Source organism: Armigeres subalbatus, chromosome 2 (assembly GCF_024139115.2).
Source record: "Armigeres subalbatus isolate Guangzhou_Male chromosome 2, GZ_Asu_2, whole genome shotgun sequence".
In the NCBI taxonomy this organism is placed as follows: domain Eukaryota; kingdom Metazoa; phylum Arthropoda; class Insecta; order Diptera; family Culicidae; genus Armigeres; species Armigeres subalbatus.
In genome coordinates this window covers 91,865,703-91,891,425 of record NC_085140.1, presented here as the reverse complement: position 1 = coordinate 91,891,425, position 25,723 = coordinate 91,865,703, and the positions used below count along the sequence as shown (strand labels likewise).

At 41.4% G+C, this 25,723-nt stretch overlaps 1 protein-coding gene across 1 annotated transcript; it reads right to left on the bottom strand.

Moving 5' to 3' along the window:
• Positions 1-6,494: 6,494 nt before the first annotated feature.
• LOC134214713 (cuticle protein 16.5-like) lies at positions 6,495-7,057 on the bottom strand. Its single transcript, XM_062694034.1, has 2 exons — positions 6,933-7,057; positions 6,495-6,871 (listed from the first exon to the last, which is right to left on the bottom strand). The coding sequence occupies exons 1-2, from the start codon at positions 6,942-6,944 to the stop codon at positions 6,614-6,616; spliced, it is 270 nt and encodes an 89-aa protein (XP_062550018.1). The 5' UTR covers positions 6,945-7,057; the 3' UTR covers positions 6,495-6,613.
• Between the last annotated feature and the right edge of the window lie 18,666 nt (positions 7,058-25,723).

The following is a 25,723-nucleotide window of genomic DNA, read 5'->3' as shown; positions in this document are numbered from 1 at the left end:
ACGGAGGGTCCGCAAGTCATCTTCCACCTGATCGATCCACCTTGCCCGCTGCGCACCTCGCCTTTATGTGCCCGTCGGATCGTTGTCGAGAACCATTTTCACCGGGTTACTGTCCGACATTCTGGCTACGTGCCGGGCCCACCGCAGTCGCCCGATTTTTGCGGTGTGAACGATGGATGGTTTTCCCAACAGCTGATGCAACTCGTGGTTCATTCGCCTCCTCCACGTACCGTCCGCCATCTGCACCCCACCATAGATGGTACGCAGCACTTTCCTTTCCAAAACTCCAAGTACGCGTTGGTCCTCCACGAGCATCGTCCAGGTCTCGTGTCCATAGAGGACTACCGGTCTAATGAGCGTTTTGTAGATTGTCAATTTGGTACGGCGGCGAACTCTATTCGATCGGAGCGTCTTGCGGGGTCCAAAGTATGTACGATTTCCAGCCACTATGCGTCTCCGAATTTCTCTGCTGGTATTATTTTCGGCAGTCATCAGTGAGCCCAAGTACACAAATTCTTCTACCACCTCGATTTCGTCACCACCGATGCAAACTCGCGGTGGGTGGCTCATATTGTCTTCTCTTGAACCTCTTTCGATCATGTACTTCGTCTTCCCCGTGTTGATGACTAGCCCGATCCGCTTGGCTTCCCTCTTCAGTCTGATGTAGGCTTCCTCCATCTTCTCAAAGTTACGTGCCATAATATCTATGTCGTCGGCGAAGCCAAATAGCTGGACGAACTTATTGAAAATTGTACCACTCGTGTTAATCGCTGCTCTTCGTATTACCCCTTCCAATGCGATGTTGAATAGCAGACACGAAAGACCATCAAATTGTCGTAACCCTCTGCGGGTTTCGAAGGAACTCGAGAATGCCCCTGAAACTCGAACTACGCACAATGCACATTACCCGATCAATCGTCGCTTTGATCAACCGTGTCAGTTTATCCGGAAATCCGTGAATGAAATCAACGTTAATATAAACTACTCCAACTAATCTTTATTGATAACGCAATGTTCCACATCAACCATCTGCAGCAATTATTGGATACCCTAGTGGCCCGAGGTAAACAACCCTTCCAGGAGATAAGTGGTGTTTTGGGAGCTGTTGTCTATATGCTGGCTATCTATATTTTGTTTTTGTTCTTCGGACATTAAAATATATTATTTTTGTTTTTTTTTTCTTTCTTCAAAGTTTTTTTTTGTATTGTCTCTGTCTTTCTGTTCCGGAGAGCTTCTGATCCGGAAGATGCTCCTACTCGAACCACTCCTTGAGCAGGATGACACACCACACCGTCCCTGACGCCAAATGCCCGGATGAGCTGCTGTAATTCCCTAATACCGAATCCTAACCCCATCCATAGAAAAAATATTAATCTAACCTCGAGTCACCACGAGTACGTTGGCTTCTATCCCTCTCCGTGGCCCCGTAAAGTGTTATACACGCCTGAGCCTACCAAATAAACGAACTTTGAAAAAAATCAACCTTCTGTGTCTTGGGGTCGCTTAATGCAATCCCAAATTTTCAAATTCAAATAAATGGTTTTGCAGCGCGAGCTTTGATTCAAAACTTACGTATTTAATAATGAATAATAAAGAGAGCTTCTCGAGCCAGATAGAAAAGCTGGCGGGCCGAATATGAGGTTATTTTTCTTACACGCCGCGGGCCACAAAAAATGGAGCCGAGGGCCGTACGTTGGGCAGTCCTGGTTTACATTATTATTCAATATTGTATTATTATAATTGGTTGTGCATCTTGTATTTTTTTAGTCACGTGAATTCTGACCCCAGATCTATAATTTACATTTTATGGCAACGTAGCCACGCCCCGGAAAAGAGTATTTTACCTGGAACGGAAAGACACCTTAGCATTGGGTACACAATCTTATTAGGCCCCACGGATTTCCCGTTGCTCCTTGCTCCTTGCTCCAGATCTCTGCGGCTCATTTATAATAGCTGGTTGACGATCCGGGGGATCCAAAAGATTCCTTAGATAAAGTTTTCTCGATGGATTAGCCTTCTAAATTCCGGAGGATAGCCGTCGGTCGAGAAATATCACTATTCCCTGAAGAAGAATGAGAAGGTATATTTCCCGCAACGAAAATTGACAGCTCCATATAATTTGACATTGAAATCGAAATCAGCTTTACGAAATTCGCTCTATTTGTCAGCTCTTTACTGCTGAAGGAATTTAATAACCGAACTGGAGATTTAGATATTTTTGAACAGTTTGTAGCGGTGTGAATCTGGTTGTATTACCAGGAGCACTTCAGTGCAGTTAATAATATGACGTCTACGGTATCAAGCGACCTGTGTCAAGGGAATGCATGGTTTGGGTTGAATGGCAAGGCAAGGTTAAATAAATAGCAGGCCGCTAACGGAGCATGTGGGGTTCCTGGGCACCCCCACTGGCAGTATAACGTTCCCTTACCACGGTATTGCGGTGCTCTGCCGTGGCGGACCTATTATCTCGCGCGACTCGTGGAACCAAAATGTCGACCAAACCAAAAAAACAAATTTGAGTGGAGAGGGAGAGCGTCGGACGAAAGGATGGATCCCTTCGTCAGACGAAGTGGCCTTAACAGGTCGCCCCACCGGTCGCCAGGGGCAGGCGAAACAGAAGAGCGTGGCAGGTTGGAAGAGCCGCCCATCCAGATCAAGATGGATAGAGCTACCCTGACTAGTCACAAGGAGAGCGGAGGTCAAAAAATGGAGGTGATTACAGACGTAACAGACGTAACCATGTCCTTTCTAGACAACTGCGAGAAGTACATTAAGTACCTTAAGAAGTCCGTGCTGACCCTCTGCAACATGATTATAGAAGCAAATCAGGAGTGGAAGTCCTTGCAAATAAGTAAGGAGACGGAACGAAAGATCCACCAACTTACCGAAGAGAGTGAGCCAAGCGGTGGAGGCCAGGAAGAAAGCCGATTCGAGTCCTCACTGAAGAAAAGCAGCTGGCAGAAAGTTAGACTGCAGAACTCCACAGACGCATAGCTGCCACTAAAGCAACTCCAATAGCTAAGTAAGGTCAGTATGACAACCGACCTGAAAGGACCCAGGTAACCATAAGCATTAAAATAAGCCATACGTGCGACTATAAGGCTACCATTGAGCTAACAAACTTCATACTGGTTCTATAATAGCCCTATATAGCCGAAAAGGCGAAATAAAGTGCTAATGGTTTCCTGGGGAGCTAGTGCCAAGTCGGTATTGTACAAGGGGAAAGCTACTAAGATCCGTCGGGAAGAGGTTGAGTAGGTTACCGATCCTAACGAACGAGAGAAACCAGTCCCTCCTTCTAAGAGGACTACCGAAGTTAGGAGGAAGGCCTGCCCTGGCCGGCCGGAGTGGCCTGTGTAGCACATAAAAGTCGGTCCCTGGCTGCACGTCGCCAACCACGCAGTCTGCGGAGGGTCCGCAAATCGTCCTCCACCTGTTCGATCCACCTTGCCCGCTGTGCATCTCCCTTCTTGTTCCCGTCGGATCGTTGTCGAGAACCATTTTCACCGGATTACTGTCCGACATTCTGGCTACGTGCCCGGCCCACCGCAGTCTTCCGATTTTCACGATGTGAACGATGGATGGTTCTCCCAACAGCTAATGCAACTCGTGGTTCATTCGCCTACTCCACGCACCGTCCGCGCTTTGCACTCTACCAAAGATGGTACGCAACACTTTCCTTGTCAGTCAATATGGTACGGCGGCGAAATTGTGAACCCCAAAAAGGCACAAAGAAGCGAGAAGCGGCAGAGAAGGCCAAGAAATGGAGTGCCCGTAGAGGAAAGAACACACCTTCTAATGGTCATTGCAGGAAGGACAGAGGCGAAGCAATTATCGTCAAGGCTAATGGTAAGAGCTCTGAAGGATTTGCGAGGCGATAAAAATCTTACTGACTTAGAGGATGGTGTAAACTGTATACGTAGAAGCGGGATGCTGCGCTTATAAAAAGTTGGCAGAAGAGGTGCTAGGTGATGCGGTTCAAGTGAGAGCCCATGGGAGGTAATCCAATGCCGAGGCCTGGACTAAAATACCGAAGCCGACTGCGATGACCACTATATGCTAATACGGAGGACATTGCGGTTCATGCGCGGTTGTTGTTGCCGGGTTGCTCTTCTCCAAACGTGATACGGATTAGCGGAAGGGTTTTGGCTTTAGTGGACCGGGTAAAAAAATATAGAATATTTAAACGCACACTACTTGAGAGCCTCCTCAGTAGGGTGCCAATGGAATGTATGGGAAAAAAAATTGCCATCGAATTTAAAAAAAAAAACGACATTGCTCAAAAGTTTCATTACCCCAAAATATGACCCCATGCAAAATTTGAGCTCAATCGGACATGATTTAGGGGTGCCTGAAGTAAGTTTTGAAATTTTTACCCATGAAAATTTTTCCAAGGGGAAATCAAAAGAAAAGTCTAATATCGAAATTTTGTATTTAATGCCAAATGACTTAAAAATGCATGAAACGTCGAGATCTGATGTTACGGTAGGGTGCCAATGAAATGTATGGGAAAAAAATTGCCATCGAATTTAAAAAAAAAACGACATTGCTCAAAAGTTTCATTACCCCAGAATATGACCCCATGCAAAATTTGAAAAAAAAAATTTTTTTCTCACAAGGGGGATTTTTTTTTGTTGGTACTGAAGGACTCCAACTTGTTTTTCGGTTTACACTTCTTGCATTTTCATGGGTAAACATTTCAAAACTTTGATGAATTTTAAGCACCTCTAAACCATGATTGAGCTCAAATTTTGCATGGGGTCATATTTTGGGGTAATGAAACTTGTGAGCAATGTTGTTTTTTGAAATTCGAATGTGCCATTATCATTGACACCCTACTCCTCAGGTGTCTGATAGCAGCATTTCACATTTCTTTAGTGAATAACCCAAATGTTGTGGTAAGGTTCTGATCAGGGTTCGGATTTCTCACTCACTCACGCGACAACTGATCACTCCAGCATGCATTTTATCCGGATAAATTACAGTGCGATAAACTCCGGCACAAGCGATAGTGCGAAAAATTGTTATCCTTCTTCCCATGTTTCGCGAAAATCAAATGCTGCTTACTTTGCCTCTCCAAGCTGATTGAATCTGACGATGCGCCACGATAAGCAGAAGGTTCAATACAGCAGTTTTTCGCTTCGATTTCAATCAAATCATGTGGTGGCGTGGTTATAGTGGGCGCTCTAAATATTTTAAAATTGTTTTAGGTTCGAATCCCGTTGCGGTCCTAAATTTTTGTAAATATGCTTGTAAAATTTATCTGGTGAGGCGACAAGAAGGAACATTTGTGGATTAAAATTTAAATATCCGGCGATCCGGTGCTAACGAATTAATCATTTATCACGAATTTGTTGTGTGAAAATACTTCCTCACAGGGGGACCATGAAAAATCGCACTCCGCTTAATGGATTAATCGCAGGTTTTTATTCATACGAGTGAGAATTCCGAGGCCTGGTTCTGATAGATCTTGCGTGTTCTTGAGAACGGAACAGCTGTTCCATCTCCTGCTTTTTGGTCTTAAATTAAGCAATCTTCAATACGCCTAGCGATTCCACATGCACCACGCTTGCCGGGGCATCGAGAGTCCAGTAGAGCAGTTATGAGACTACCTTACAAGAGGCATCTATTAGTACCTGCAGCAGACTGAGGTACCACCCGACCGACATTCCTACCCAGCTTTAACGACTGGTCTCACTATGTCAGGGACCCCACTGTCCAACAGTTGGAGCCACCCCGTTCATACACCAACATCCTAGTGCAATAATAGATAGGGGAACTGCTCCTGCATTACATCTCATGGCTCCGATGTTCATCCCACCAAAAACAATGTAATGAAAAGGTATTTGATTTGTTTCTCATTTTTGTGACTTTTCTAGCAGTGAGCACGTATGTGAACAAAAAGAAGCGACGAAATTGGCGCCGTATTTTTTTGTATCGCGATGCGATAAATAAGGAGCTGGATCATTTGGGCAGCACCCCCTATTCCCGTCCGAAACGTTAATAACTCGACCGCGATCCAACCAAATGGCTTGATTGTTTTTACATCACTAGATATTGACAGAAAATAACCATTTACTAAAAAACAAGTAAATCGGAGGCAATGCGCTCGAGTAATGACGGGAATAGGGGGTGCTGCCCAAGTGATTCTCTACCCTAGTGAGATGGAGATCGGCACAATTCATCTAATATTCTGGAAATAAAAAAAATCTATTATTGAACTCGTTACAATGCAATCATGGCGAATACTTGAGAAGCAGGCAATTACTAAAGCTTAAACGTTGCTGTATCGTAGATTAATCAGATTTTAATTACAATTTACCTAGAATTTATTATAAGCATTTTTAAATGATCTTCCTATGCTGTACTGTAGGATCTGTCAAAGTTAACACCGTCGTGTTTTTTTTTCTTATTTTTACTTGGATTCGTTTTTGGAGTAAAGACTTAACAGAAAACTAGAAATGTAAGGCTTTCGGATTTTTAATAAATATATCGCACATCGGTTTTAATTATTTGTGCTTATAATTTCCATATTGAATTGATTAAATTAACAGCCTGTGTAGCTTAGTGTAGTCAGGAACAATCGGTTTCGAAACGTTTATCCCAGAACCATTCACTTGAGAAGCACTGGAGCAGCTGCAACGTAGGGAGCAGAATACGCCAGTGGGGCAGCTACATAGGGTGCAGCAGCGTAAGCGGCCACCGGCGCCACTGGAGCAAAGTTTCCGTGGTAGGTGCGTTCGTACACGGCAGCCCCTTCCGAAACGAAGGCTGCTGGAGCCGCAGCCACCAGAGGAGCACTGTATGCAAGGACTCCGGGCTTTGGCTCAGCCGACACCGAAGCGACAGCAATGATGGTGAACAGGCAGATCTGGAATCAGATTTAAATATATTTAATAAGATAGTTGAAAACGGTTCTAATTAGAACTTACAATCTTGTACATTTTGAGATTGATTAGACTACACAGTAGTGATAAGGAGTTATAAGTAATCGAAACTGATGCCTCCTTCAAAACGATCGACCATATTTATACAAAATCATATTTTTGCCGGTTGAGTTCTTGGAATTTCTTCTGATACTTGCAGAGGCGATAGAATTTAGAGGACGCTGCTAGCCTCACCGCCGCATTTCGGGACGTGATTGTTCGCAAAGGACACGATTTAATATGAAAATTGTCAACCAACAATGTAGTAACTCAATTTGAGGCTCATAAAGAATTCATGGCTGCTAGTTTTGACGCGAAAGCATTCGAGCAATTCGTCAAGCCACAGACGCAGACGGCCGGCTGTGCTGTTGACCGTCGATGATGACATTGATTGCGACGAACATGTAGATCGATATGAAGACATGGGTCGTAAAGCGAAGCAACGGACATTAAACCGCAAATGACGGTTCGGCACATGCTGTCCGATGCGAAAGCTGATTGTTCCACTAATTTTTATTGCCCGATTAGGATCCATTAGCAAGTTAACTGTATTCGTCGTAGATTGTATTTTAGATTCAACGGTGAGGTTCAATATTTGAATAGTATTTAAGATAGTAAATGCACAAGGATGTGACTGGTAATATCATTCTATTTCTTGAATGGTTCTATATTCCTGGAACTGGGCATGTTTTCCAACTTAGCATTTACGAAGTTATTAATTGAAAGAAATGATTTCAATCTTATTATTGCATGAATATGTATCTAGTGTGCAAGCACAATGGATCTACAATACCTAGGGTTCATATATGTAAAAAAGACATTTTTAAAATTTTCAGATTTTTGCTTAAAGGGAATGTGGGGTTAAATGGCCCTTCAAAAATTAATTCATTATTAATGGCGGTGATTGTCCGATTTCGTTCAAATCTTGCATGATTCCTCTGCTTTTTTAACTGATTTTATTTGCTAATTATCTAATGCCAAAAGCATGATCTTGATTGAGAATGTCTTCGAAGCTTCGTGTAACCTGATCCTCAATTGGACTAGTGAGACCTAGACTAAAATTATGGGCACTCTCGAACTGCTGAGCAAGTTTTTAAGCCTTTTCGCCATTTGTTAATAACATTTTATTAACTCTTTAAGCGCTGGAATTGGCTTTTGAGGTTTTTTTAAGGGGATACGGGAAGCACGAACAATCATCAAATCGTCATAATTTTCATCATTGAATGCTTAACTTTTTTTCTACAACAAATATGGTTTTGAAAAAGTATCAGCGGCGTGTGTTTACTCGCAATCTACATTCTGATACATTTACAGTTACATCAAACAACTGAAAACCGAAATACGCCGCTCCAAAGTTACGAGGTGATAATGCTAAGATAATGATAAGATAGGAAAAATAACACGGTGTGTAGTGCTTCCAGTCACCTTAAGAATTTTCGTTAATTTCCAGAAGGGTTTCGAACTGGGATCCAACTTCGAGACATTATTCTCAAAGTTGGTATTTCTTAAAATAGCGAAACGTCTTTTTATTTCATTTTGCAAATCTCGCCAAAAAACTTTCAACGCGGGATCGCAAGTTCTTTGGTATTGCCTTCGCCTCACATTTTTAAGACGGATCAGTAGCTGAAGATCGTAGTCAATAATAATGGAGTTGAATTTAATTTCACATTTAGGAATTGCAATGCCTCTGGCTTCGACAATTAAATTTGTCAAAGATACGAGAGCATTGTCACTTTTGGTATCAAGAGGAATATCAACATCAAAATTCCTATCGATACACGTTTTATATAAATCCCAATCAGCTCTATGATAATTAAAAGTAGAGCTGATTGGATTGTAAATGGCTTCTTGTAAGCTTTCATACGTCACAAGAAGGTGATCAGAGTCAAAGTCAGCATGAGCTACCAATTAGCCACACAGCTGACTTGAATCCGTTAAAACTAAATCAATTGTAGAAGGATTCCGACTGGAAGAAAAACAAGTTGGTCCATTGGGATATTGAATAGTAAAAAATCCCGCAGAACAATCTTCAAATAAAATTTTACCATTGGAGTTGCTTTGAGCATTATTCCATGAACGGTGTTTGCCATTGAAGTCACCAATTATGAAAAATTTGGATTTGTTACGAGTTAGAATTTGAAGATCAGCTCTCAACCAAATCTTTTGCTGCCCATTGCACTGGAATGGCAAGTAGGCAACAATAAAAGAGAATTGCCCAAAATTTGTTTCAACAGAAACTCCCAAGGTTTCAAAAACTTTGGTTTCAAACGAAGAATATAATTTATGTTTGATACGTCTATTAATGACAATGGCGACCCCACCACAGGCGCTGTCAAGACGATCATTTCAATAAATAAAATAATTTGGATCTCTTTTAATGAAAAGACCAGGTTTTAAATATGTTTCAGTTATAATGCAATGTGGACATTATGAACTGATAGGAAGTTGAATAATTCATCTTTCTTACCCTTTAACCCTCTCTTTCCCACGACTTTTTTCAAAGATTTCAATAAGAAGGAATGATCTATGAAAAAAATGCTAGAACAAAAGTTATTTGGCATAGCTTAAATTAGTGGAAAACGAAAAAAAAAATTGATTGTAAATCAATAGTTACTTGATTGTTTTCAATAGTTTTACTATTTTCACTCAAAATTGATTATATTTGCAGTCTAATGAAACCATAAAGTTGTGCCAAATACTGCTTTTTGTTGTTGGAATAAATCGATGAATGTTGGAAGGTGCAAAATTTGATGGAGCTCTACAGCTACCATGGGAAGGAAAGGGTTAAAGAGCGGGCATTCCAATTTAAAATTTTTAGAAAAATATTTAGATACATTAAAACGAAGTCCAATAACAATTTTTGGAGTAAATTTGATACCAACCTGAACAGCTACAGTTTTGGTATTTGCTTTGAACATTGCATCAATCATGTGATACAATTGTTCATTTAGAAAATCGAAGTCGAAAGCAGACATGCTACCTGAGTCGTCAGAACGAACGTTATTTTTCGTTGAAGAATGGGTATGAAAATCATTCATCGTCGGTAAATTTTCAGAAATGAAATTTTGCCTGCCTGCAGCGATGCTTGCGTGTTTGAAAAAGGCGTGTAGGAAAAATTTGAATTCGACGAACTGCTCGTTACTCAGTGAGAGGTAGGAGTGAAATTTGTTCGTTGATTGTGGTGGGTATGAATTACTCGACCGGCAAATGATTGCGGATTTTGAGCGTTTAAAATATGTTTACCCGGCGAATCTTTGATCCTATTGGAATTTCCCGTCATCAATTTTGCACGGATATTCAAAACTTTTTTGCGTGAATTTTCATTGAACATTCCCAGACATTCCCATTAGTTCACTTTCGTTAGAGGAACTAAATAAAACTGTTGAGAAATACCCCTCTGGGAAGTACCAGAGCGAGATTTCTTTTTCAGCTCTGGAATGAAACCTTGATTTATTTTAATGAAGGATACCCAAAATCTCATTTCTAAAGTCAATAAACTCGACAACAGATTCCACAATTGGTGGAATCCTTTGCTTTTTCGCATGGATCGAATCACCTGGGCTAGAGGTAGATTCGAGGTGCTCAATTTCGTCATTAATAAAATCGAACTGATTTCTCAGTACGATAGGAGAATAGTTATTTAAAATGGTAGAGTTAGAGGGAATATCTGAAGTCTCCAGCTTCCTTCTATTTTTTTCCGCGCTTGGGCAGGACGGTTTTGAAACCTTGTTTCTTTGAAGGAAGTGGAGAATTCAGAGACTCCCCCTTCCTCTTGTTTTTATTAATGCTCATTGATGAGCGTGGAGACGTGAAGACGTGAAGCACTGTTGAAATTAAAATAGCTTCGGGTATTAAATATTAAAAACTTCCTTCATTAGATTAAAAAGAACCGCACAGCACGAAAGCACGATGCGGTCTGCGAATTGGCTCTTAATTGAAGGTTTTCTATATATAGGCTATATATAGGCTTCCATTGCATGAATTTGGAATTAGCGTGACAAACAGTGTTGGCGACTAATTTTTGAATCAAATCGGTAGTCTTCCAAAATTTTGAAAAAATGTTTGAAAAATCATCATGTAATATCTTCTGACTAAATAATGTAAGAGAGCTAAAACGGACAAAAACGGCGATAAGGTCTGCGAATTTCCGAACAAGTTGGACCATACCCAACAAACATTGTGTGCTGATAATTTATCGCCAAAAATTCATTACCAATTCAGCTAAAATTGTTTGTTGAGTATGGTGTTTTATTCATGATGTGAAAAGGTTTTAACATTATTGTTTGACAGAAGGCTAAATCTTAGCTAAGTTCTTTTTCTTTCTTTTCATTGGTATTACATCCCTCACTGGGAAATTGTCACTTCGCAGCTTAGTGTTCAGTTAGTGTTCGCAGCTATTCCGCAGTTATTAAATGCTTAGAAAAAGCCAGGTTACCATTTTTGCAATCGTATATAGTGAGGGTAAAATGATGATACTTTTATGCCCAGGGATAATTTCCAATCCGAAAAATTCATGAATCAGACCGGGAGTCAAACCCAGCACCTTCACCATGGTCTTGCTTTGTAGCTACACGGCTAAGGAAGGCTAAAAAACCTGAGAGTGCAAAAAAGTAATGATGGAAATAATTAACAACACAAAGGACTTGAGGAATAGTTTTATTAAACAGCCTGGAACCGTGGGAGGCAATAAGGAACATAATTGGATGAATAAAACGGCAGAGTTAAAAATTTAAAACCGATCTTATGAATTGATCGAGATTTTTGCGACTGTTGAACAGCCTTGCAGTTTCATACAAAGTAATGAATATCATAAAAGAAAATTGAGAAAACCTTGATTATTATTCAGTCCGTAAACATGCGTTTCCATGATTCTAAAACAATTGTCCTGGACCATGTTTTGCGTTGACTTGAAACTGATTAATCACCCGACAACAACTCAGTAGCGCGAGACTCGGAGCTAATCACAGGGTCGGCGCACTACCGGGCAACCGGAAGGGCTTCGCGGACACTAAAGACGCTAAAAGATTTAAATAAACTAACACTATGGGATCGATTTTCACGGTATATTTCGGTGGTTGGTGTTCAAGTTCACTGCAGTACGTACCTCTGCGAGTTTTCGCTGGGTTGCTGGTCCAGCAATGGCTGACGGAAACGATGAAGCTTGCTGGAAGATGGCGGTACAGCTGGCCGGCGAAATTCGATGGAACTTGCTGGAAGATGGAAGATGGCACGGCTGGCCGGCGTTCTGATGGTGGGTAGCGGGCTGGATTAATGGGTTATGGAGGTGGTTCTCGGCTACAGGCGCTTCCTTCAGAAGTAGTCGGCCGACGACAGCAAGGCCGCCCTTTGTCGAACCGAGAAGGGATCCTCTCCTTGGTAATTAGGGCCACGGCCCGAGAGCTTTGTCCTCCTTGATATTTATGGCCTAGAGCCAGAGGAGCAATGGCGGTCCTTGACGATTAGACTCGGGATTTACCCAAGTCGGTGCGTGCAATGGCGGTCTCCTGACACGCCAATCAGAAGGCTATCGTTAATAAAAACGCAAAAAAGGTCCTATCGAGAGGACAGCCAAGGATCAGTCTCAATCCATCAAGACGGAATGGGTTTATTTACCTGAACGATAGTACACTTCAAGTCACTGAACTATCACTTCAGCCCGTTACCATAGCGTCTTCACAGTATTGTTCTGTGACACTATTCACGCCATGTTTAGCTGTTCACGGTTACAACCCTGTGGTGTTCTATCCTCTATAGTTTCGTAGTGTACTTATATCTTCGAAAACATGGCGCATTTTTAAAATAATTTGAAATGTTGTACCAACGGTTATGGAACGTACACACGGTCAAGCAGATTGACCAACATTGACTCCACCTTTCGTTTATTCAAACATCCATCAAGTTTTACCAACAGCGGCGCGAACAATCAATTAATTCGGCCAACAATATCACACACGAACGACCGAAGCGCCAACTTGAGCACCAACCGTCAATAAATATATGGGGGTTTGTGCAACTTCACTACAAATGCTCAAACATGTTCGGCGAACCTTGACTCCACCCCCGACAACTCAAACCAAAATCAAACCGCTTTAATTTTTTCCAACCGAGCCGCCAACTGTCAAATGGTTGTTCGAACAACTTCACACACGTTCAAACAAAGCAGCAACCGAAGCGTTTTCTTGGGGGCGGCGTCAATGTTCGTCGAACTGCTTGACTGGTGTGTACGTTGCATTACAGACCGTTTTATTAGTCCTCGATAGTATCTGTGGAGTGCATTTGGTACAAGAGGTTCACGCATTCATCCCTTCCACAAGATTCCAATATATGAAGCGACTTTAGATATTCCTAGAGTCGGTATCTAGGAGTAATCTATGCAGTTGGCCGTATGATAAGAACAAATGCCGGAGTGCTCAATCCGTAATTTCCAAAGATGCTATTTATAATTGGTCACGCAAGATCACATGGTGCACAATAAGTCCTGGATAACAAAATAAGCCCCACCGACTGCATCAGATACGCTTGCCATTGCAGCCTGATGTTATGGTTAAATGACATTCTACCAAGGCACCAATAATTACTTTGTTACCTAGGGGAACGGTTCGCCACTTCATCTCATAGCTCCTATTTCTAGGCTGACCATACGTACCGTATTTAACGGGACAGTCCCGTTTTTTAGACCTTATTGTGCTGTCCCGTCGTAATCTAAAAAATCCTCAATTTGTCCCGTTTTTTTATTGATTCTTCCAAAGAACTCCAAAATATTAATCAACAAATTCGATATTTTAGGTAGGAATCTAAAATCAAATACATAGAAAGACACCATTTTCTAAGAGCGATTTGCAGCCCTCGGCTGGCTCATTTCTCAACAAAGAAAGTGGACGAAACTCATAAAAAAGTATGAGATGTTATGTTATTAGATTTGCTTTTAAAAGAATGCTATTTATGCCGTTTTGCATTTTTCATTGATCGACTTCTCTTAACGTTTTGAACAAGTAATGGCAATGGGTGCTTCTCAGTTTCATTTCAATAATTTGTTTCTGCTTATTCCGGAGGCATTAAAATTTGGCCAATTTCATAAGTGGAATTGAACGGAATTAGGAACAAGGTAGGCAAGTATTTCCTGGAAATCAGGTCACGCCTCAACGTCAGTGAAATGAAGCACAGAGACAGAAACTCTTAGTTTCAGATCAAGTGCGTTTTGGATTATACTTTTTTGAATCTTCCGAAGTAGGTAATACCATTTTTTCTTCAAATCTGCTTTATCGCATATTTTACAATCATTTGATTCCTTTCGAAACATAAGGAATCATTCAAAGTCTTTCTGAATAATTCTGAATATTTCGGAATCATCCACTGTTAAAAAAACGATAGCATGAAAAAATAAATTATAATTGAGCTGAACAAAAATTTAGTTTAAGGCAGTTTTAAACCGAGGGAAAATTTGGTCGGATTAAAGGCTAGATTTAAGGTCACATATCAGGAGCTTGTCTGCCCCCCTGAACTGTCCACGTGAAATGCGCATCAGTTTTCGTTCGAACTTAAACAAGAGTAAGGGTGAATGTCTATACTTAATGTTTAATCTAGCATTATTAACAAAACTTCTACTTGAAGATCCGGAGCATCCAGTAATATGATTATTTTATGACTCACAGTGTAGACCAATCTCCTTAGCCTTACCGAATCATATTGAATAGGTGACAAGGATAACCCACCAATATATTGAGAGTATATTTACTCGGTACTGGTGCTCTATGCCTGGAATGCAGCACTACAGATCGGTGCATCAAATACATTTTTAGTGCTTAGATGTATTATATTGCTGAGGGATTCCGGTTCCAGTTGAATATTCTTGACAAAGGAAAGTCTTTATGTGCTCTCAGTAAATCCGCCTGGGTAGTGCAAATTTCCGCTATCTTTTTATTGGAAGACCTATGCTGCATAGTGAAAAAAAAACACTTAACCACCAACAGAACACCTCCTTTTCCTTCGCTTCATAGAGTAGCAGGCATTAAACAATAATTCTAGAGTGCTCGCTTCAATTAACTCTGGTCAACCAGCTGCAAACAATTTGTTCCATTCTAGGCTTCTGTCAAAATTTTACACCAACTTTGTTTGCGTAATCTAGTAATCCCATTATCGCAAAATTATCGAGTTAACTTACGTTAAATTATCGAACTCCGATAATAATTCAGTTGATTCATCGTTATCGTAGCAACCGATAACGTTGATCACAATCAACTTTATCAGCGATAACGATAAATCAACGATTAACAACCCTGATTCCAACCATTTGAAAATATATGGAAATAATTAAAACTACATTTAATTAATTATCTTTTCTTGTTGAGATTCTTGGTATTAAGATAAGAGATAAGACATAAAAAATGGATCTGGCACGGGAAATCAATAATCCCACCCTATTGCTCTTTTCGCATTTGTATTTTGACATTTTTTCTTAAAACTATTTTTCTTAGCCTTTAGGAAGGGTACTTTGACTATTGTTTGTTATTTTCAATTGTTCAGAATTGGGAAAAAAATGATATTGGTCAATAATAATATCCCTTAATGAATATCTAAGAGTATGTCAAAATAGAATTTCAAAACTACACTTTTTTAAATATTGAAAGATGCGTAATTTTTTGTTCCTTCGTGTTCATGCCCGCGTTCTTTCAAAGAGTGAAATATTTGTGGCTTAGTATTTTTCCATGTTTAACTTTTAATACAAAGAATGTTTTGGTACTGAATGATTCACTCTAAAATATTTTTAATTTCTTGCATTGCGTTCAAAAGAAATTTCTTTTTCTATCCCAACCCCATGTTAAATTCTGTTTACGGAATCAGAGAAGTAATTGAAATGAAATTTCTTCAACAGTACCAGCCTGAAAGGAACAAAAAACAAACAACAAAAAGAGAATTTGTTGGATTTCCACAAACTAATCGGAGCTGTCACTTACTTTCGGAAAAATAGTCTGCTCGATTATTCCGCAAGTAAAAAGTGACATCAGTTGTCAATATTTGGTAATATTGAACAAAATTCCGTGACCACTCTATTTTTAAGTAGATACTGGCCTTTACACGGAAAATGAAAATTAAGCCCATAAATTTTGAAATTTCCACAGCTCTTGAATTTTATTACAAGGTTTTTCGACATGTCCCGTTTAGCAAGCGCGTTTGTCCCGTTTTTTCACCGAAATGATATGGTCAGCCTACCTATTTCCATCCCATCAAAAACAGAGAAATGGAAAGGAATTTGGTTTGTTTATTAGTTTTGTGATTTTTTTCAGCAGTGAGCACGCATGTTGACAAAAAGAAGCAATGAATTTGGTGCCGTATTTCTTTGTTTAGCGATGAGATGGATATATGTACAGTGAGATTGAGATCGGAGCAGTTCCCCTATTTGTATTTATTTATTCCAACTGACATGATATTGTATTAGGGCAAATGATCCGATAGTCGTGGGTGTTCCTATAGTTGCGATAGTGTTATTTTCACAAAATCTACGTATTTAACGCAGCAACCCATATAGTCAATCAAACTGTTGTCCTGTCATTAGATGAAATAACGGAGAACGGTTGAGATTTTCCTCAAAATCAATAAATTATCACTGAAATACATTATCTTTTTCTCGTCTTTGCTCCAATAGTTGCGGTAGTGTTCCCATAGTTGCGAGTCCCATATAAAAGCAAAGGGATTCGTAACTATAGAAACATGAATTAACTATTGGAACACTGCACCAATAATTGGAGGTATCATTTTAGGCAACAACGATGGATGGTGCTGCAATTGCGAAACTTCTCTTTTGAAGCATAATTAGTGACTATTCGTTTGCATATTTAATGTAGGTGAAATGAAGTATAGGCTTGGTGTAAACCGACAAATAGTGAGAGAACGTGCTTAGTTCCTCCACTATTGGGTCTTTTTCCCTATTGAAAACTTATATCTATATAAGTTTGTCTCAACAACAACAACCAAAAATATTTGATGACTATCATTGAAAAGCAATGGTTACTTGTTCGATCTAATTACTTCCCAGCGTGCAAGTCTTTGTATTGTCCATCCGCAGGGCCGAATTTAGCCAAAAATTTCATTAGAACTGTGAATATAAGTTGACCGGTCGGTTTTAAGAAACTTTTTGTAATTTGAACAGATCTAACATATAGCCATATATATTCATAGAGACAAGACAGATTTTTAATTCTAATTTCTAAGATACAAGACGGATTTGCTGTTTTATTGATGAAGCAACGTAATATGAAGTAAAAATGGCAACCTTTTGTATCGCTGAATCCTTTGCAGTTCATCCGATACTTTACGAATGTTTATGTATTACATGAAATATTGAATCAAAAGGTAAATCCTTTAAGGCATCCTTCAGTGGACTCGAACAGGGTGTGTGATGGTTTCATTGTTCACTGATACCGGAAAATATACGTAGACCCTCCTTCATCAAAACTTTCTCCAGCATTTGAATAATAATCGACCATTACAGCTGACTGTCTGACTGTCTGACTGACAAAGTTCCTAAAAACAGATAAATAATATAATTTGATTCAAAAACCAGAGTACTCACCTTTAAACTGCATCACTTGTTATGAATAAGAATATACTAAAATGCAACACATATGATCAACCGTGAGAAATGAGAGAAGACACAATTCCAATAGGATTGCCTCATCGGCCACGAACTAGCATTCAATTTTGTTTTCTCAATTTTCCTCGGTATGTCACAGATCTGTTTGATCTGCATTAGTTTGGTTGGAATATTTGAAATGACAGTTTTAAATATATTAAGGCTCAAGAAAAGTTGGGCGATGAAAAGAGCTTTCTGAATGATTTACCACCGACGGTGTATCGTCTGTCTCTTTCCGTCCTTCGAAAAATTGTGATTCTGGTAGTGTCACACCGAGAATTACCACAAACACTCATTCGAAAAATACGGATCTATGTAGTGGTTTGATGTCGATCTTTGTTCCCCCTTAGCCTTCTTTCTGTGCTTGAAAAAAACTTAGGATATCTGTGCTCTAGGGTTATCTTCTTCTTCAATGACTCTACATTCCAACTGCAACTTGGCTGGCTTTTCAACTGTTCTATTAGCATTTCCTCAGTTATTAATTGAAAGCTTTCTATGCCCGCCCGCCATTACATGAGTATGTATCTTGTGCGGCAAGTACAATGTGTAGCGACCCTAAACGCCATGCAATTATCAAATTATTTTTTCTTCTACATTTAGTAGGGTAGAGTGCCCAATAGTGGACCCCCTACCAATAGTAGACCCTTCAGCCATTTTTGCATTATTATAGAACAATGTAAACATTTTTCTATGAAATTCCATCGAGAGAACCTACCTTACAGTCCTATGATTTGATTACATGCATTCGAAATGCTATGGAAAGTAAAATAAGATGATTTTTTACAATTCTATAAAAAATAAACACAAGAGTGTCCATTATAGGATTATTTTGAGGGGTCCATAAAAGGGAAGAAGAACGTGCCGAAACGGAACCTGAAAATCAAATGAAGTGTCGACTATATGGAAGCAATTTCCTATTGTGGACCCCCAGGGGGTCTACTATAGGGCAAATTCAGTTAGACCTTAAAATGTTAATTTCAACGTCGTGCATTTGAGTGTTTTATGTATGTATCGTGGAGAGGAGATGCAGAACTTGTTATTAGATATCAAGCAGAATTAATATGTTGAAAATTTCTACTCCTTACGACAGGACGAGCACAAATCCGCTACTAGGAGGTCCACTATTGGGCATTTTACCCTAGGTTACGTAATCGAATGGAAAGCACGATTGAACAGGTTGGAACCTGTCCATTTATGTTTATCAAATAGCAATCGATGTTGAATAAATACAACGGATATTTAGGGGAAGGGTCGTTTGGCCGAAAGCCATTTGGCCGATTGCCACTAGGCCGAACAAACCATTAGGCAGAATAGGACATTTGGCCGAATGAGCAAGGAATGTAATTGTCGCTGAAAAATGTAAAAACAAGCAACAAACGAGAATAGCGATAAGCCTTTGTCCTCATCTGCAGAAGATAAAGTCAATGTTGCGTTCCATTTTATTTGCAACAAACATGGAGAGTTAATTGTTGTGAACTTTCCAAACTGCGATAAATTGAATATTTCAGACACAATAATAGAACGCAAATCAGATGGTTAAGTTTAAGTCTAGACATTAATAACTGATACTTATTTAACCAAAAACATCGTCGAAAACCGACTTCCAAATACCGAGCCAGGTGATCATTGTCCTATTCTGTTGCCAATTGCGAGTTGAGTTTGTCCCAACATTTACAAGAGAGGACAATGTTGTTGTCATAAGCAATGTAGTTCTAGTTGTTCCCTGCGAATAGGCTGGAAGGTTTCACTTCTCACTCCTCATTTATCACTTTTCACTATAAAAACTGAAAAACGCGGAGTGAGTAAAGAGACGTCTCACTATTCCCTTCGCGCATCTTAAACTATACAGGGGGAAGAGAAAAATGATGAAAGAGACGTGAGGCGTCTCACTACTCACTCCTCAATTCTCACTTCTCACTGTGAAAAGTGAGTAGTGAGACGTCTCACAAAGACGGCAAAGACCACGCTTCTTACTTTTTACAGTCAGTAGTGAGAAACGAGGAATGAGAATTGAGACGTCTCTCTTCTCACTCCTCATTTATCACTTATCACTGTAAAAAAAAGTGAGAAGCGCGAAGTGAGTAGTGAGACGTCTCACTGCCCACTTCGCACTACTCACTTTTTACGGTGAATAGAGTAGTGTGACGTCACTCTTCTAACTCTTCATTTTTTCTCTTCTCACTGTACACAGTAAGAAGCGCGAAGTGAATAGTGAGACGTCATTTTTGATAATGATTTCTACAGAAGCGGTCTGCAAGGACTATGTCCAAGGGCTTGACGATCCCTCCCCAGGCCATCTGCGAGCTGTGAGGCTCACCTAGGATGTGGTGAGGTTTGACAGTGGGCCATGTTAAATTCCTATAAAAAGCTGCATGTATCCGTAAGTAGGCCCCACCAAAGCGACCGTATGCCGCTCAAAGCGTACAAGCCCAAGTCCTGGTGTCAGGTGGGGAACAAAACAGACCTGACACGACGGCCCTCCGACGAAACAGAAGGTTTGCGCAGGCCCAATAAGCCGTCTGAAAAACCAATAATGACGAGCAATATAAGAGATAATACGACTCGATATAATCGGCAAAGACTTAGGCGACGAATAAAGGATCACGATTGGATGCTTGGAACATGGAACTGTAAGTCGCTAGGTTTCGCAGGTGGCGACAGGATGATCTACGATGAATTAACATCCCCGCAACTTCGACGTCGTGGCGCTGCAGGAGATTTGCTGGACAGGACAGGAAGTGTGGAAAAGCGGGCATCGAGCGGCTACCTTCTACCAAAGCTGTGGCACCACCAACGAGCTGGGAACCGGCTTCATAGTACTGGGAAAGATGCGCCAACGCGTGATTGGGTGGCAGCTAATCAACGCAAGGATGTGCAAGCTGAGGATAAAAGGCCGTTTCTTAAACTATAGCATCATCAACGTGCACTGCCCACACGAAGAAAACCCGGCGACGAAAAAGAAGCGTTCTACGCACAGCTGGAGCAGACATACGATGCATGCCCACTGCGGGACGTCAAAATCGTCATCAGCGACATGAACACACGGGTAGGAAGGGAGGAAATGTATAGACCGGTCATCGGACCGGATAGTCTGCACCCCATATCGAATGAATGGCCAACGATGCATAAACTTCACAGCCTCCCGCGGAATGGTAGTACGAAGCACCTTCTTTCCCCGCTAAAATATCCACAAGGCAACATGGAGATCACCTAACCAAGAAACGGAAAACCAAATCACCCACGTTCTAATCGACGGTAAATTCTTCTCCGACATCACGAACATCCGCACTTACCGCAGTGCGAATATTGAATCCGACCACTACCTCGTTGCAGTATGCCTGCGCTCAAAACTCTCGACGGTGTGCAACACGCGTCGAAGTCGGACTCCGCGGCTTAACATTGGACGGCTTCACTGCCGCTAACCGCAAGTCGAGCACATCTGTATATGGAGCTCCAAATACAGAAGTGCTCGACTTGCGGTTAGGGGCTGTACAAGACGGTAGACTAGCCCAAGGATATGCGCTGCAGCTGGAAGTGGCACTCCCAACGGAAGAGCAGCTAGACGCAGCGTCTCTTGAAGATGGCTGGAGAGGTAATTTATCCACCATTGGTAGCACCGCAACTGCTGCACTTGGCACGATGCCCCCGGATCAGAGAAACGACTGGTATGATGGCGAATGTGAGCAGTTAGTGGAGGAGTAAAATGAAGCATGGGCAAGATTGCTGCAACACCGCACGAGGGCGAACGAAGCACGATATAAACGGGTACGGAACAGACAAAACTCGATTTTTAAGAGAAAAAAGCGCCAGCAGGATAATCGAGGCCGTGAAGAGACGGAGGAACTGTACCGCGCCAATAACGCATGAAAGTTCTACGAGAAGTTGAACCGTTCACGTAAGGGCCACGTACCCCACCTCGATATGTGTAAGGACATAAACGGAAACCTTCTTACAAACGAGCGTGAGGTGATCCAAAGGTGGCGGCAGCACTACGAAGAGCACCTGAATGGCGATATTGCAGACTACGGTGGCGGTATGGTAATGAACCTAGGAGCACGCGCGCAGGACATGCGACTTCCGGCTCCGATCTCCAGGAAATCCAAGAGGAGATCGGCCGGCTGAAAAACAACAAAGCCCCTGGAGTTGACCAACTACCAGGACAGCTGTTTAAACACGGTGGTGAGGCACTGGCTAGAGCGCTGCACTGGGTTTACCAAGGTTTGGGAGGATGAGGTTCTGCCGCAGGAGTGGATGGAAGGTGTCGTGTGTCCCATCTACAAAAGAGACGATGAGCTGGATTGTAGCAACTACCGCGCAATCACATTGCTGAACGCCGCCTACAAGGTACTCTCCCAAATTTTATGCCGCCGACTAATACCAATTGCAAGAGATTTCGTGGGGCAGTACCAGGCGGGATTTATGGGTGAACACTCTACCACAGACCAGGTGATCGCCGTACGTCAGGTATGGCAGAAATGCCGCGAATACAACGTGCCCACATATCGAGTGATGTGCGTAGTTCGAGTTTCAGGGGCATTCTCGAGTCCCTTCGAAACCCGCAGAGGGTTATGGCAAGGTAAGGGTCTTTCGTGTCTGCTATTCAACATCGCTTTGGAGGAAGTAAAAGGGAGGGCAGAGATTGATATGAGTGGTACGATTTTCACGAAGTCCGTCCAGTTATATGGTTTCGCCGACGACATTGATATCATGGCACGTAACTTTGAGAGAATGGAGGAAGCCTACATCAGACTGAAAAGCGAAGCTAAACGGATTGGACTAGTCATCAACACGTCGAAGACGAAGTACATGATGTGAAGAGGCTCAAGAGAGGTCAATGTAAGCCACCCACCACGAGTTTCTATCGGTGGTGACGAAATCGAGGTGGTTGAAGAATTCGTGTACTTGAGCTCACTGGTGACCTCCGATACCAGCAGAGAAATTCGGAGACGCATCATGGCAGGAAATCGTACGTACTTTGGACTCCACAAAACGCTCCGATCGAATAGAGTTCACCGCTGTACCAAACTGACTCTCTACAAAACGCTCATTAGACCGGTAGTCCTCTACGGACACGAGACCTGGACGATGCTCGTGGGAACCAACGCGCACTGGGAGTTTTTCGAAAGAAAAGTGCTGCGTACCATCTATGGTGGGGTGCAGACGGCGGACGGTACGTGGAGGAGGCGAATGAACCACGAGTTGCATCAGCTGTTGGGAAAACCATCCATCGTTCACACCGCGAAAATCTGAAGACTGTGGTAGGCCGGGTACGTAGCCAAAATGTCGGACAGTAATCCGGTGAAAATGGGTCTCGACAACGATCCGACGGGAACAAAAAGGCGAGGTGCACAGCATGCAAGGTGGATCGATCAAGTGCCGGACGTTTTCGGACCCTACGCAGACTGCGTGGTTGGCGAAGTGCAGCCATGGACCGAGCTGAATGGAGAAGACTTTTATGTGCAGCACAGGCCACTCCAGCCTTAGTCTGGTAATAATAATAACATGTGATCTACCCGAACAATTCCTGAACGATGCATCCGTGCATTGTAAAAGGATTTCACTCATTTATTTCACATTAGTTTCAGTGGATCCTCCTTGAGTACATGTTCTAAGACTCGATGTTAACACGTGGAAGCATATGGTTCTATATTTAAAAAAAATCTCGGTTACTCTGCCTTTCTTAGTTGTGCTGTACCTATAATATGATAATGTTGCCAAAGACTTGGGCTGAACTCTAGAATGTTTTGGAGTACCTTGAACATCTCAAATGCAAGGAAATTGGGTATATGACGATTATGAGGATATTGCAAAAGACTTGGTTGATCTGGTAGATACTGGCTGAGCGCTAGAATGTTCAAGATAACTTAACCTAATAGAGTGTTCAAAATGATCATACAATGCTGTATTTCAGATTCATTTACATGCTTTCAGAAGCGAAGGTTTCGGATATCTGGGTCTTCGAGGTATAGTCACACATGGTTTCCGATATTTTTCCTGTAAAGACAACTTTGCTGAAGAAAGCGAGGACCTAGCTCTTTTCTGTGATTTTACACAGTCAATCTAAAACGTTGGGTATATATGACCCATACGTCCCGAAAGAGTTAAGCATCAGGAAACAAAATTTGGTATATGCTCATAGTGATACCAAGATTAAAATGCGTTCACAGAATATGTTCCTGGTCATCCATGACATTCCTGGAGTTAAAGCCTCTCGGTCTACACGCGTAACTAAAGTGTCTGATGTTTTGTAACGTGTTTTGACCTAAAGGCCCTAACTCTAGGAATTTTTTTGATGACCAAAAACATAAGCTGTTCACGCATTTTGATCTTTGTATCACTAAGAGCATACATCATATTTGAAACAGGCAGGCTGATCTTTGATTACACGTTTAGTCCCAAAGGCCTTAACTCCAGGGATTTATGGATAACCAAGAAAATATACATACTGTGAACTAAACTAACTATGAACCTGTGAGCGCATTCTAATCTGAGCATCACTAAGAGCATGTACCATATTTGAAACAGGCTCGCTGATCTTTGTAGATGGTGTAGATCCACAGGTCTTAACTCCAAGGACTTTGTGGATAACCAAGAGCTGTGAGTGCAATCTAATCTTTGAATCACTAAGAGCATGTATCATATTTGAAACAGAACGGCTAATTTTTGGTTACGCGTGTAGACCCAAAGGCCTTAACTCCAGGTATTTCTTAGATGGCCAAGAACATATGCGGTAAACACATTCTATTATTTGCGTCGCTAGATCTAAACAAATAAAAAATAAATACTACAAAAAAATACTAAATACTACAGATCTCTGAAGGAACTCAACTATAACTGCTCACTAGCGCCACCTCTTTGAAGAAGTACTCATTATATTCAGCAACCTTTGTAGTCCTGGACATCCTGAACAACAATGCCGAATACAACCATATACCACATATGTATAGGAATGACTTGCGTAGTCTAAAATGATAATTTAATGCATACCACTACCTGGCTGCCAAATTCTGAACGTATTAATGTCTCATGTCAAAGCACACGCAAAGCACACACAAACCGCACAAGAGGTGCAGTTTGAAATGGTCAAATATTTAAAAAGTTATAACAATTTCAATTTGGGGTCAATATGACCTCAGAGCACAGACAACGTAAGTTTTTTTGGAAAAAAAATAGACTGTTGCGCTTATTTTCAATTTTTTTCTAGCGAGTTTGTACATAGAAAACAAATGTTGGAGAATTTAACCAAACTATCAAAAATCAGGAGATTCAGTTGAAAATAACGAAATGGCAGTCCTTCAAAGTAGCCTGGTGTCATATTGACCCCAAAGCACATACAAAAGGTTAACTAGGGTCTTCAGATAGCATTCCCGACAGGGTCTAATTCCTGGTACAGGCTCGAAAACCAAAGATAGACTCATTATTTCGTCACAACTTCTTCGTATTCGTATGTGCTCATTCATGAATTTACGATGCAGTTGGCTGAAATTGAACTTAAAGATGCAATTGCGGCTCTAGAGGGGTGTGCCGAAGCGCAGTAGCTTGATGGGACTTCTTGCCCTACCACTTTCAAGTTTAATCTGAGTTTGGTTCGAGAATTGGAACAATGCCTAAAAGTGTAAAACAGCTAGCAGCAATTTTTCAATACCTAATAGGGACACGGCAGGTATTTCCGTCCATCGTCATAGGGGCTAAAACCAACGAAAGCAACGTACATTTGCTAGAACTCCACTATAGCAGAACGTTTCTCCTGATCTTACGATTTGGTACGTATGAGTTTTCCAAAAAAGCGTCTCTTTTATTGGTTTTCGAGACTATGACGAACAGACGAAAATACCTGCCGTGTCCCTAGACAGATTTTTTCATTTCTTTATCACTTAAACGCAAAAAGTACTAAACGCACCTATCAATCTCGCTGCACTGACATAATAATGGTTCAGCTGCACTTGCTCACACGAGTACTGATAGCGAATGAACGCCATGGCATATGATCGCCGCGAATCATGAACGCGAAAATTCGCCGTTTACTCTCCCTTGGAATCGCACATTCCACCACATCAGAGCCATGTAGGTATTGCATTGCATCGCATGCCCGCGGAGAAAGAAAGTTCCTCGTGTATCGAATCGAGGAAACATCACAGCACAGCCACTGGCTGCTGGCACTGTATTC